The following is a 15,286-nucleotide window of genomic DNA, read 5'->3' as shown; positions in this document are numbered from 1 at the left end:
ACAAAAGCTTTTGGGGGGGAGTAGAGCATAAACTACCATAGCAACAAATGAACTTTTAATGAGCGTGGTCTCCGAATATCTATCATCACACGTAGGTGTTACACTTTGCCTCACAGAGGTTAATCCTATGTAAGTGACCTGATCTGCTGTTATTATCACAGTTTATAAAGGTGTAATGGTGCTGTTAGTAGTAGCAACTATAGTAGCAACTAACAGAATAGAATATAGAACAGAATAGCCCTTTACTGTCAGTGTAGATGTATGAATGCTGCACGCCAACCGTGCAGGAGTTTTAAAAAAACATAGTAAAGACATCAGGAATAACCACAGCAGAATATAATAGAATATTATTCTCCTGACTGGAATATCATAACTTTTTAATGAAATATAATGTCATTAAAAATGTACTATATACATCACGCCACCACAAGTTCTAATAGCTAGCTTCCCAATGAGAGTTCAGTCATTGTGTATTCCAAACAGCTTCCTGCAGTCCAGTTGTCTCAGCATTTGACTGTACCTACACGCTGGGTGCATAAATGCATTCACACAGTTTATTAATAGTGTTCTATGTAGTTTAACGAATGACTGGGGTGTGCACTGCTTATGTGGCTTGCCTCCATGCTCGTCTTCCACTCCCAATATGAAGAAAAAGCAAACCTGCTCAGGAACAGAGTCAGTTAATAACAAATAACTTGCTCGCAGCAAAAACACAAACTCCAAAGAACAAAATGACAAACAAACCTTTTGCTACTGACGTTATGAAGAAGGCAGCCATGTTTCCCTGGATCGCTCCTATGTTGGGTATCAGTTTAGCTTGTAGGCTAACATTAACTAATATCTGACAGATGAAAACCTCAGATTTCCAAACATTAATATAATAACATATGTTTCTGCATTATTATTATTATTATCACTACAGAGGTTTTTCACATCGTATCATGTGCAGATTGGTCGAGCGCTCTCCACCATGTTGGATGTGACATAATCACCAGCTGCTACAGAAACGTGTATTTCCTGACTTGATTGTTCTGGTTTCTGGAGGTTGCCGGCTGTCACAGAAGATGCTGCACCGAAAACCTTGTAGTGAAAGCTTTGGTTGCCTATAGATGTTCATGTAAATACTAGCTGAGCAGGTAGAAATAAAAGTGCAATGGAAAGGAGAAATGGAGATGGTGTGCCTTCAAAGTTAAAGTTCTCCTCAGCTGTGTAACTCCAACTTTTACTTTGATTCTGGTTTATACGTGACCTTTCACAGCTTCACTACTGTTTGGAGAGTAACTGGACAGATTCACTTTTCTACTCTACTTGAGTACTCAAAGCTCTTTAAACATTCATTTGCACAAGCATTTATCTCCCATTCATACTCCAGCAGATGCATCAGGGATCAACTTGGGGCTATTTTCTTACCTAAGGATATTTAACATGGAGACTGGAGCAGCCAGGGATCAAACCACCAACCTTGTGATTAGCAGATGACCTGCGCTACCTCCTGAACTAGAGCAGTCACAAGTCCATCACATCCATTCATGACCGCAGCAATATGCTGATGACCAAAGCCATCACATGCAAGCGTTTGCCACCTGGGGAATACATATATTTTTCCCTAATGACGGGTGGTTGCCTGATGGTCTCTGACTGGTCTGTAGGCCTATGTGACAGGTGCTTAATTTTTCATTTCCCCATAAACTATCATCAACTTCCAACAAACCACTCCAAACCAATCAGTTGTTTTTTTCCCCTCATGGCCAATGGTTGCCAGATAGTCCTGTCTCCATGACTGGGGCCCTGTTCATTTTAATCCAAGAATGTCACTCTGGCTGTGACACACACAACATGATGGACAAGTTTAGATCATGTGGTTAATGGTCATATATCTGCAAAACCTCCATATGAAAGCTCTTTTCTGGATGTTGGCGTCCTTTTGTTATATTTTCTGTCACAGTGCTTCAATAATGTTGAGGTCTGGGGTATGGGGAGGGAGGGTGGGGGGTCCATAATGTGATCTTCTATGAGCTTTGCTTTTACTGCACTGGCAGTGTGTTTGAGATGCTATGCTGAAAAAGAGAAGCTGTCCCAATCAAACGCTCTCCTGATGTTTTTACATGCTGGATCAAAATCAGACAGAACAAACATTGTGTTCATGTGACTGGCTGTTAGTGGCAATGTCCTAAAGACATGATATTAAAATGGTTCTTTGCTAAGTTGTCTGTTACGTGTAGACACAAACTGGTTCATCCCTTGAGTTAGGAATCTTTTTTAAGATGGACTCATAGGTCAGTATGAAGAGGACAAGAAACACAAAAACACTCCTTTAAGAAATGGTTGTGAACAAAGCCTGGACTAAAATGAATGAAACAACAGCAAGCATCCAAAGATCAACTTTGAAAGAGCTACGGTGTTAATAACAATAAATAAATAAATAAATAAACTATATAAGTTATATGAACAAAGAACTTTGTCTAGCTCTTTAAAGACGGACAACAGAAGAATCTGTAACAAAATGGTCTAAATAATATCCTGGTATTGACTCAATCAAATAAAATTCAACTTGACAAAACAAATATAATCTTAAGTCAAAGTAAATACAATAAAATAAATGAGGTATTAAGTAAAATCAAATATTTTGTTGTGATGAAACAAGTAACAGAAGTATCTCCTGTAATAGCTGCCATAGGCTTTAACAAAGTGCCGTGACTGTTTATTCCGGGTAAAATGGTCTTCATATTTCCCACTTCAACACAGCCAAACGTTTTTCATCGGTGTTGAAGTAAGCGCGTTGGACTTGAGTCTGGAAATTGAACCCAGTGTTTTCTGGAAACGTCCACAGCAGCTTTTGCTGTGCAGTGAAATGAAGTCATCAGCAGCCTGCTCCAAGTGTGTTATTTTATGATGTCTGAACACACGGAGCAATATACAGCAGGGATTGCGGCTTTTCTCTGCGGATCTTTGCTATTGTTCTGTGTTTTTATAGCAATGCTCGGCAATAAAATGTGAACCCGACAAAGAGAGAGAGAGAGGGAGGCAGAGAGGGGAGCGGGGGTGGGTTGTACCTCGCAGTGAGGGAGTGCCATCGTGGGAGCGGTTTGCTCCTCCACATCAGACCTCTGCTATCCCTCCAAGCCGGAGGACCGAGGAGGAGCCGCCGTCCTGCTTTGCTCTCTGCGGACTCACGGATAATAGCGCACTACAGCTGAGAAAATGGTTTTGCTGCTGCCGATGGTTACCCTTTACACGCTGAGCGTCTTTAGCGGAGCATCCGCCGCCACTCACTGTAAGTGTTTCACCTCAGTGCGCTCACCTGTCTGCGCCTCTGCTCTGCGGGCGGACAGCTGGCGGCGCGCCTGAATCAGGGGCTGATCAGACCGGCGGAGTTTTACGCGCGCCTCGTAGCTGAGCCTTCCTATTGTTGCAGAAGCAGCATCGTGATTATTGTGCGGCACCGCTGTGCTGGTGTCGGCTCTCCTCACTTCACTTTTTGGTTTCGAGCACATAAACAAGTTGTCGATGTCTCCTGGCTGTGGTTTTGCTTTGAACAGAGCGGACTGCACGATGAAGGTCATGCGAACAGGTTCGTTTCCTTTGATTCGAGGCAGATGCGCTGCGGAGTGGCCGTGCTCGTCCTTAGTTGGCGCTTTCATGTGGGATTTTTACGAGTCTCAGTCTCTGGTCGTGTTTTTCTGATGTGTGTTGGGGAACCAGAAGTGCTGACTGGCCACAGATGTGCTGCTCAGACGGCTGCTGGTATTGGTCGACTCCTACGTACAAGCCCCCTCATACACCCCGCAAAAGCTTTCACTCCAGAAAGAGACTTTTACACCGTGATTTGACGCCGTTTGTATTTACCTGCATTACTGCGCGCAGTAATAGGCCTAAAAATCTTGATTGGCTATCTGAGTTTTGTAAAAGCAAAATGAATTGTTTTCATCTCAGGATAAAGGACTTCTGCTGTCTTTCGTTTCTACAGTAAACTGACCATCGTTGTTTTCGTGGCTGGATAAAAACAAGCAATCATTAATTCTGAGTGTTTGTGATCCAACATCTCAGTGAACTGTGGAATTCACTCAATGACAAAGTGCAAACCAGGAGGTTAACATATTATAAAGTCCCATAATGTGCAATTCAACAGCATCACAATGTGTGTCCTTCAAGATGATGTCTCACACCAACTTCAACAGAAACAGATACAAATCTGTGTTACATGGTAAACTTACAGTAGCTGTGTAATTGGCTTTCATAGGTGGCTTTACAGTAAATGTAAGATCGTCACTTTTATTTCCTGAAATAAAAATAAGAGTTCATTCTTTATATTTTCATGTGGCAACAATCCAACCTGGCAACATAAGAGGACATATGACTGACCAGAGGTGAACCCAGAGGGTTAAGGGCCGGTTGGTGCAGGTTTACTCCTGCATGGTTGTGTCTCATTTATCTACTCATCTGCTTTGGCTTGTGTCCTTTGCATTGGTTGTTCTGTACAGAAGCTGTTGCACACATGAATGTTTGTTTTAAAAGTGAAGTAGCTGGAACTGTTCTGGTCAGTGAGCACAGTTCTCTGTCTGAAGTTATCCAAAATGGCTGTACTTTACAAACTGAAGGTTTGAACTAGTGGAGTTCAAATTCAGCAGAATCCAAACGGACAAAGATTTTGTCTTAAAACACAAAGCAAAAATATTCTTTTGACTATTGCAAACCAAAACAAATAAAAGCATGGCTGCTTGTATAAATCTGTTTATTTAAAACAAACATGTTTCCATGTCTTACATATTAAAGATTAAAAATGAAATGGGATGGCCTGTGGGTGCCCTTAGTGAGCTCAGCTCTGACAAATATGGAACAACAGTTGTCTATTCTCCAACTGGAAACAGAGGAAACCATCAGGGACGTGCTGAGCATGAACCTTTAGTAACGAGCCTGCTCGTACGGCTCAGTCAGTGCAGTTATTCCACAGCTCTCACTTATGTTGACCAAAGTTATAACTCAAGGCACTAAGACAACGTCAGCCTCTCTATCTGAAGTCCAGCTGGTTGGTTCTTGTTCTCTGTTATTTCATGCCTATAATAATTCATTCTGGCCCTAAATATTTCTTTAAGCTATTTGTTTAGAGACAGACACACCTGTTTAGCTGGGTAATGCATGTAATTATCCTGCTGCTACCATTAACCTTTTTCTTACAAATATAAAAACAAGGCAAATGTTGTGACTCTGCACTGTTTACCTGCTGCTGTTCACTTATTATCCTCACACTTTATCGGACTAATTACAGTAAGCTGAGTCATTCACTGGTCTGTTTCTTTGGGTCTTTCTCCTCACAACAACTGCAGCACACAATATGTGATACTGTGGGTGGGCGGAGCTTGTTAAGCCCCATAGCAGCACTGTGTCTCATAACTTTCCAGCTTTGCATTCTTTGCAGTTTGGGAAACAAAATGTTCAAAAATGTCACAAAAACTCTCTGTTTTAAATGTTTAATTATGCAAGTGAATTTAGTATACTAGTTTGAACACCAGGTGGGCGGAGCTTCTGTGGTTCCAGTCAGAGTTGCGAGGATGACCACATTGTTATTATTATGTTTAGACTGTGTGTTGAACTTTAGCCTCACATGCTAACCTCATTATTTAAATATTGGCTGTTTGAACATGGACACGTTCCCGTGAATCTATCAGGCAGAATGAACAGATGAATCATTTCAAATTCAAACGTCAGTTTCTTACGCAATAATTTAGATTTGGATCTAAATCTATATTATTTTAGCTGCAGCCTAACAGAGTGTGATGTGTCTTAAGAACTAGCAGAGTCAGTGTAGCTTTTGTTTGAACTGATATGTTGATGGTGTGTGTACAAAAAGGAGCTTCCTAACCTTTCTTGTCCTTTCTTGTCATATTGAAAGTGTAAAAAGTGATTTTCAGCAGTGAAAGAACTCACCATGGGCACGCCGTCGTTTCATGTGCTCGTCTGTCTTTGCGCTCTGAGGTTTGTGTCAGGATTCAAGTTTGTGTTAAGGTGGGAAACTGAGCTCAGATGACAGCTGCATTAGTCACCTGTGACAGTGATGCGTTTTCAAACGTGACCTGCGATCAGGTTTGACACATGTGGTCTGATGAAATGGCGAGCTCCTCCTGGAGGTCAAAGAGCTGCTCTTATACTTACCGCTGGGAAACGAGGAAGCGAAGAAAGATGCATCATCGCTGGTTTATCAGGTGACAGAGTTAATGGCAGCCATTTTCTTCTGAGAGGCCTGTGTGTGCGTCCTTTGGCTGCACAAAGACACAGCGATGTGCCCGCCTTCTGTTTTATGTTATTGGCTTATTGGTCCAACAACGCTGCATACAGGCAACAGGACCCATTCACAAATATATGGAAATAACACTTACTTTATTATTATAGTAAAAATCAGGTTTTATTGACTGTAGTGGAAATATGTGCTGACAATAAGAAACCACAGCGTGTTCTCCAGTAGCACTATCAGTGCTATCAGTGTATCATGTAGGGCTTGAGTGCTTTCTTTTAAATGTACTGAGCTCACTGCACAATTCCCCAGCTGGCTTTGTGGTTTTTAATGACTAAGGCTGGTGTGGACCACTCAAGAACATTTATATATCAGCCGAGATAAAGCAGGCTGTATCTGTGTGTGGCTTTTTATATGTTGTTACTGGTGACTTGGACATTTGGCTGACCATGCAGATTAACATGGTCCTGGTATTGCAGAAGGTTCAGTTGTACGACATCTTCACAACCAGTGTTTGGTTCATACCTTGGTTGTTTTTGCTAGCAAGCATAGAAAATAAAAGGCGGAAAAATGTTCATGTGATCATGAACAAAATATAAACACCCGTATTTATCTGCATTTCCTGTAAGCATGTTAGCAAACTTTCACCAGACAAGGACTCTTTATTAGCTCCACATGGGTGTGATGGAAAGACTGAACCATAATATTAATTTTTTATATGTAAAGGATTTGAAGTTCATTAACTACATTCCACCTACTTTCCAACCTGCTAAAGCTCAATAAAAATGAACAGGGAGCATACAGCAGTTTAGCGTTGCTTGGTGTTTGTGTTACACCTCCTGCGGTGCAGCACTCTGTGGTCAGATGGGGCTGTTGGCTGTTGACGGTCATTATTCTAAACTTTAGGCTTACAGCTTAATGCTTAGGAAACCACAACCTTTCAACCTTTCCTTTAAAAAATGCAAAAACTGGTGTTAAGTGGTGTCTGTCAAAGCAACAGGTGGTTATATAACCCTAACTATACAGACATGTGGGCCAATCAGAAAGCCTGATGATGTCAGAAAGGAAAATCAAGGCACTCACGTTTAAAGTTGGAAGAATAAAGAAACACAAACACATAAATGCAGTTTTATGTGTTTTTGAAAATCATCTGTTTCAGACTAGAGATGCTCTGACAGTGTGTGTGTGTGTGTGTGTGTGTGTGTGTGTGTGTGTGTGTGTTTTGGCTAAATGCTGGTGCTGGTGGCCTAATGATATATAAAATGACATTTATCAATCTCAGTATGTTGTCAGTTTTGTGTTCGATGTTTAAAGGTAGTGTGGAGAGATGACAGACTGAATATAAACGAAGGCTTTTTCATGAGTAAACCTTTGTTCTGTCAGAATGTGTGTTACTGTAGCACAGACAGAGCTGTACCAGGCTAGGCTAAAGCTGCCGCGGGAATCATCACAGTTTTGGTTAATAGTTGTAATCTGGGTTATTTAATTTGAAATTTCATTAACAAACATGCATTTATTGAATGAATTAATGATGCCAGCAGGGTCTGCTGCATGTGTGCCTGCTGACAGGTGGAGAGGAACGGAGAGCTGGACAAAGACACACTCTGAGGTCTCGACACAAGGCCGTCATCATCTGTTAATAATCCTTCCACAGGTTCACGTCCATACATTTTCAGATAGAGCTGCTGACAAAATTAATGGAAAGAATTTATTGTTTTTACTCATCGGTAATCCTGATGCTATACTGGGAAAAAAAACAAAAAACCCACTATGGGATGGGAAAAACACAGGCCACAAAACTACAAGTAGCGAACAAATACAATGGCATTAAAAACCATAATTTCACTTAATCATTTCATCACAGGGAAAAATCACAATTTCTGAAATAAAAATGCTCTGACGAGTTTGTAAATGTAGTGAAAAAGCTGGAGAGTGAAGTGAAGCATGATGATCAGTGTTGTGAGTGAGACGGGTTGTAAAAGCAAAAATATCTAAAAAAAATTGACACAAAGAACCCAGAACTGAAATATCCAGGTGCAGCTTTGCTAATGTATCTCTAATGTTTTTGTTTGCTGTTCATTTATTATTTTTGTGATCAAAAAAACAAACATATAACATTTCCCAGATCATATCTCAGTACTGCTTGTTTTGTCCTATCAGCTCTCGAGACAATTTAATTACTGGAGAACGTAAGAGAGAGAGAGCAATATTGGAAAAGCCGCTCGTACTACAAGTTAATTAATTATCCAAAGAGCTGAGGATTAACTTTCTCTCATCTTTGTGTTTCAGGGCTGTCTGATATTTGTAACTTCACCATGTTACATGCTTACCAGCACACTTTGCATTGCTAAGTACATGTTATTTTCCAAAAGCACACTTTGGCTGAACTATTTTTGTAGCGCTGTGGCATAATTCATAATCATTATCTGGTTCAACTTCTTTAATAAGGCCACCCAAGGGCTCGTCACAGGCCAGCGTGAGGCATGATTTGAAGGGATGGAAGGAATTTGCTTTTGGCAGGAAAAAGGCTTTCATTACCCGCTGTTATGACACTCTTCAGTGTGAGTCTGTGGGAGGAATATTGCTATGCTTTAAGTGATCCCCTCGCAACGAGCAGAGACCGCTTCGCCAGGCATCCAGTTTTTGTAAGATTGAATCAGCAGTGTGGCAAAGCAGCGGACACACATATTTACTTAAGATTTCATGCTTGAAGTTAGCTCAGCGAGCAGATACTTCAAAACTAATTATATCGCATCTGAAGCACCTGAAACACGTCGGAGCAGAGATGGCACGCAGCTTCACAGGAGCAGCGATGGGGTGTGCGCGCCGGAGCCGATGCAGCTGCACATTCGCTCGCTAATGAATGTGAAGCAGGCACTCGGGGAACACCTACAGCTGTATGCATTCAAGGCCTGATGAATTTATCAAAAGGTAAATGAGGCAGAGCGCTGTGGCGTGACAGCGCCGCCACTTTTCCTCATGTTTAAACATATACTACAGTTCTTCTGCAAGACAAACAAACTGGGAGGAAGGTGCGCTCTCATCATCAAGAGGGACCCACTTGACTGGATGCTGGGATTGCTGTGCCAGTATATATGATCACAAGGATTAGTGCTTGGTCTCACTTAGACTCAAAGTTTCTTTGTCACTCATAACGCTTCTCAGGATGATTTTGTACTTTTGGTAGTTAATAGGGAAAGTCTTATTGTAATCGAAACAACAAAACCAAAGTATTAAATGAAGAATTTCAAACTTGGTGCGTTGAATTAGGCCCAGAAAAGCAGCCCTCTGAAACACATGCAGACTTGGGTTAAACACTAAATCCATTTCAACACAGTCGGGCTCTTTTTGCATTAGTTAGTTCGATAAAAACCCAAACCCAGCCAGAGATAGTGAATATCCAGGGGACTCTTCTTCTGCACAAATCTCTACAACAGTCAGAACTGTCAAATAATGATGATGAAATGGTGATTACAAATCTGTAAATAACATTAAAAATAAACTGTAAAATGAAACACTGTTGCAAATAAGACAAAATATTGTCTGTGAAGGTTCTCAGTCATCCAGGTCATCGTTTTTACACCTTGGCTCGTGTGATTAGGCAGAGGATCAATAGGAGGTCCATGACCCTCTTGGGGACACTCCCATAGGGCTTAAAGTCTGGGACTCTCCACCAGTTGCTCTTAGAACTGATGAAGCTTCTCGGGTGAAACATCTTCAAGAAACCTAAAGAAGTCCAGATGCTTTTTTTTCTGAGCTCCTTAGACAGAAATGCTGCAGAGAACCCTTTGGACAGAGTAGTGAGACTGAAGTCGGTTATTTTATTGATTTCAATAAAATAATGTTGCTGTTTATTTCTAAGGTGTATCCAAATCACAACAGTCGCCTTTATAAGGTGAAGACTGTACAGTAAAAGAGAGAAAACCCCAACAAACTATGATGAGCAGGCAGTGGGGACTGATGGAAAAAGTCAGCCAATGAACGTGCAGCAACATACAAGATGACCAAAAAATAGATGGTACAAGAAATAAGCCTGTCTGTGAGTCCATACATTTAGCAATAAAATATTTACAAAGGTGAAACCCGTGTCACAGCGATCCACATCTGTTGGCCTTCAGAGAAAATCAGGCTTCACTTAAATCCTTTTGCACTGAGTGGAAATGAAACTAGTGTCAGTAAATGAGGTGAATACCATGATTTTTATTCTTTTCTTTGTCCTGATTTGGTTTATTGCTTTACTGATTCAGCACCAACTGGTGTATTAATTTCACTGATCCTTGGTTTGGGCAGTAGTCAGTATCTGCATCAGGACTGGTTCATTATTAGCACACGTAGCAGATAGTTGTTGTTTACTTCACAATAACAAATGAGTTTATCAACTAGTGAAATATACTACAGGATAGGGCTGCCACGATTAGTCGACTATCAAAATCATTGACGACTAATTTAATAGTCGACGCGTCGTTTGAAGCTTTGTAAGATCCCAAAAGACGCAGGAGTAAGTAGTAGGATTTAAGAGTGTAATGACGGACTGAAACAGTAGATGGCAGCACTGCATGTACAAGGATGCCAGCTGCCGTTAAACCCCGAAGAAGAAAAAGCTGTGTCCCAGAATTCATAGCGCGGCCCTGCTCAGTTTCCAACAATGGCGGCAGCTAGTTAGTTTTAATATTACTCTTATTAATCTTTCTGGGTCACAAAATAAACATTTAACATATTTTCAGGCGAGAATGTAGCTGTGTAAACCTCAAATATCTGCTCGGTTTATCAAGACATCACATATTTTCAAAAGCGCTCCGACGTTTTCGGAGACGTCTGTTACCCACCAGCTCGATAGCGAGCCGGGGTTCAAGGCTCACTAGAGCTGACGAGAACAGTCCCAGCACATCGTTTTCAGACCCTCTGCGGTCTTTCGCTGCTCAGGTTAAACATGATATATAAGTCAGTTAGATAAAATGTTATTGTTTGGCTTTTTTCAGTGTTTTATTTGTTCCTGAGTAAATGTGTTTGGCTGAGACTAAAGTTATAGTTTTCACAAACGTCACACAGGAAACTGATTGAACAGAAGTGTGAGATGCTCGAGAGTTTACTCCAGTGTCCTGTTATATTTTAGATAGCAAGGAGCAGACGGCTGAGTTTATTAAACTTCACCGAAACAATCTGCAAATTTCATTAAAATGTAATAAACTATCATCTTGTCTTTATTTTTAGTTAGCACCTTAAACACTTAAAGCTGTAAGCTAATGATAGTTATATAAGAGCAGATGCATGCTGGTGCAATAAGCTGTAAGTTTTACGTCCAATGGATGCATGATCTGATTAGTCGACTAATCGCAAAAATAATCGTTGACTAGTCGACTATCAAAATAATCGTTTGTGGCAGCCCTACTACAGGATAGTTCATACATACTGAAGCCATCGTGTCTCCTCTCACTAACACACGGGACCCACCAGTATATCGATAACTCCCACAGATATCAGCAGGGCCAGACTTCAGTCTTTCTGTAAGATCTCTGACACGTCAGAATTAGTCAAAGGCGTGAAATAAAGAGACTTTTTTATCTCGTCTTTGTCATTGTTAAATAATTTATGAGGAAATGATAGACGATACAGGGAACTTCACACATGGATGTTTCCGATACATGCATGAAAAGAGGTTGGTGAGCAAAGTTGCTCTGCTGTCACTGTGGAGTCCATAAAAACTGTTCATTTATAACTATTTTATAACAGCTACATTTAGAAAACCATTCATTGATTGTTTTCATTAATTAAGGATAGATGTCACACCATAGAAACATCTGTGACAGTAAACAAACGAACATCAGATCTTATTATTTATCTTTATATGTCCTGTCAGAGTTGATTCCTCTGACGCTCTCATCTGTGCAGATCGAGAATGAAGTGCTTTCTGATTGCAATAAGTATGAAGGAAACATGCTGATATGTGATATCAGACTATTTAGAGAAATAATTTCTGCCACGTCTTGAGTGACGATTACGGCGCCAGGAGACATCTTCCCATTTCCAGCCACGCTGGTCACAGAGCGATGCTGCACCAGTCCCCGATCTATAGACTGCAATGAATACGCTGTAAGTTTCACTCGCTTTCTGTTTCCATGTTACTGGCAGAGGGTTAGAAAGGATTATCAACACCCACCCTGCCAATAAAATGGATGCACAAATCATTGGGGACGGTTACAATCATGAAATATGAGAAGAAAAAAAGCTTACTTTGAACATTCAGACTAAAAAAAAAGTCATAAATTTAAAGGAAAATAGACGCTGCAGAAATTCAAACTCTTTATGTTCCAGCTTAGTATTTTATGGAGTTTTGTTATTGTGTTAAGCTACTGCATGCAATGTTATTGAATATTGATCGTGATGTATGGGAGCCAAGGAAAGAAAACCTGATTCATCTGGATTCAAACTTGCAGTTGCATCTTTGATTCTTTTATGAGCTGCTTTGGCTTTGCACGCTAGATTTTCACTGCTTTGCAATAAATGTTGCATTCTTCCCTCTGATCCATAGAAGAAGGCCAGTGCTTTTAAGCACGGCATGGGTCCATACAGCCTCAGCTCTGACTGCTTAGTGCAAAGTCTGGGTCAATGTAGCTACTTAACTAGAGCTAGTAAATGAAGCTACTTAATCCAGCTCTTTAGAATATATTATTAGGCTACAACCGCCTGCTGCTGAGACTGATTAAGACTGGCTATGGCTATAATTGTGAGTAGAGGGCTGATTATTACTGTGACTGTTTGTTTATAGTGGCTTATAATATGTGCAGTTAATTGACGTGGCTTTGTTGAGTGTTAATTAAAGCTTCAGCATTGCTGAACTCTGCAGTGCAATGGTAACAGAGCGCTGTATTTAAAGTTTAAGTCCTGGGTGGCTAAACAATGACTTCTCTGCTGATTCCTGATAGAAACACTAAAGTGTGGCTGATGCACACATATCCTTAGCCTCATATCAAGTATATGAATATAAGCCAGTGCAGCGGGGCAGAGCAGCTGCAGGCACCACAGCCACAGTGCTACAGTGTTGCAGTTTGTCCTGTTGAATGCAGTAACAGGCACTACGATGAATGTGCTGTGTAGTATCTGCACAAAGCTTTTGTAAACTCTGTAGCATAACAAACGTACCATTTTTGAGCTATACACTGTATATTAATGATGGGTGTAGTGTAACGTCTCACTGTGACATCACCGTCACCATCTTGGTATTTTATGAGTGAGGAGTGAGGGAAACTGCACGGTGACATCACCCTGCTTTATCTCCTTTGTTACTGTAATCGAGGAAAAGCGTTCAGAAAGACTCAAAACTCATGATTGAAACTGTAAACTCATCACAGATTAGTTTAGTGAGTTGATCGATGAAGCTGTTCTCCTGTGTTCAACCTGACTCACTTTATAAACCAGAAGAGTGGCCTACTGCAGCTCTACGGCCCGTTTACGCTTCACAGAGGACAGAAGGGTACGTCCATCTTTTATATAATGTTTGTGGATTTTCCCAGAACATCTTAATGTCATAGTATTTGTAAACATTTGACTGAAAATCATCCAGGAAATTAGTGGGTTAGATGGATTACATTATTTTTCCATGATAAGTAAGTAAGTAAAGTTTATTTATTAAGCGCTTTTCATAGACAGGCAGTCACAAAGGTTAAAATCAACAGAACGTTAGGTACCAAAATAAACGATACAAAAGGTTTAATGTAAAAAAAAATTTAAAAAAAAATCCTCATACATGTAGAGCATTGGAGGAACGCTCTGCAATGCTTCTTTGCAATAAACAGAAAACACTGATGTTTTGGAAATAACATCATAACTGTTGTCTTTTAATTTTCTGTTGACAGGTGCCATCAGAGCTGTTCATACCCACGTTTTATTTGCTTAATCTTTTACTGCATCTTTTGTTATTACCAATTTTTTTGGCCTTTGTTCTCTTTTTGTCAACAAGATATTATCCCATTATCACCTTGTCTATAGCAGATGCTCCCAGAAATCCAATAATCCAACAGAAAAGTATCACGTTTCCTGTTTCACTACATTCCTGAATGGGCGCTGAATAATTAATGTTTGGCAGATGTGATGCATATAATCACTCAAACTGTCGATAACTCATGCTGCAGGCTGCCTTTAAATGCTCGGCGCTCCCTCCAGATTATATCCAGTGTTCACAGACGTGAATCGCTACAGTAAAACAGTCCATGTTCCTCGATCATTTGCATCAATATGAGCATCCCTGTATTCAGCCGGAGCGTGGAACTAATTGTTAGCCAATCTCTGGTGTACACTGGCTGTTGCTGAGCATAGGTCACTGAGCCCCAAAGCCTGTTAGTCTATGCAGGCTATCATATGAAGCTTTATCAATACCACAGAGAGGTCTGAGGCCACTCTGTCACCAGATACTATCACTGTGTCTTTTCATATTATTGACTCTGTGGTTTCTCTTGGCTTAACTTCTGCAACCTCCTTCTCTGGACCACCTTTGCTTTGATTTACAACTCGTTTAAACGTCTTATACATATGGCATTTTATGGCAGGTATACCTGTTTAACTATTAGTTAATGCAAATATCTGTAAGTTTTTTCCATCTCTCTTCGAGATTTATTTGAGTTTTTCAGGCTTCACTGGTGTCAGAATCTCTTTAGATTTCATATGAGAGTTGTAGTCAACAGCTACCACCTACAAATTCAAAGTCACCACTTGGAATCAAGCCCAAATCTGCTATCCAGAAGGGGCAGGCCTTACCTGGCCATGAAGCTGCTTGCCTCAATTGTCTGGTTTCTTCTGAGCCTGGGAAAACTCAGGGACTATATATAAAAATGTTTGTAAAGTCAAGTGCTGGCTGTGTGGCTGTGACTCTGAAACACAAGGGATAAACTCAAAGGCAGTTTTATTAAAGTACAAAATAACACACAGACAAGGAAAACCAAACCAAAGATAGGACACAAAACTAGACCGAGATACCGGGCACCAAAGTAAAACAGGAAATGACTGACGCTGAGAATCGTCCTACAACATAAAAGCTTGATGCAGACAGAAGAGCAAACATGA

At 40.6% G+C, this 15,286-nt stretch overlaps 1 protein-coding gene across 1 annotated transcript in view; it reads left to right on the top strand.

Annotated features, from left to right (window-relative positions):
• Positions 1-2,511: 2,511 nt before the first annotated feature.
• Positions 2,512-15,286, top strand: part of cntnap5a (contactin associated protein family member 5a) — a 125,343-nt gene continuing 112,568 nt past the window's right edge. Inside the window, exon 1 of the mRNA XM_005475153.4 lies at positions 2,512-3,274. Within this exon, the coding sequence (XP_005475210.1) occupies positions 3,202-3,274 (73 nt within the window). The 5' untranslated portion in view covers positions 2,512-3,201. The remainder of the gene's footprint in view (positions 3,275-15,286) is intronic.

This window comes from Oreochromis niloticus, linkage group LG16 (genome assembly GCF_001858045.2).
Source record: "Oreochromis niloticus isolate F11D_XX linkage group LG16, O_niloticus_UMD_NMBU, whole genome shotgun sequence".
NCBI lineage: Eukaryota > Metazoa > Chordata > Actinopteri > Cichliformes > Cichlidae > Oreochromis > Oreochromis niloticus.
The sequence above is the reverse complement of the archived record's forward strand: the minus strand, read 5'-3'. Positions and strand labels throughout refer to the sequence as shown.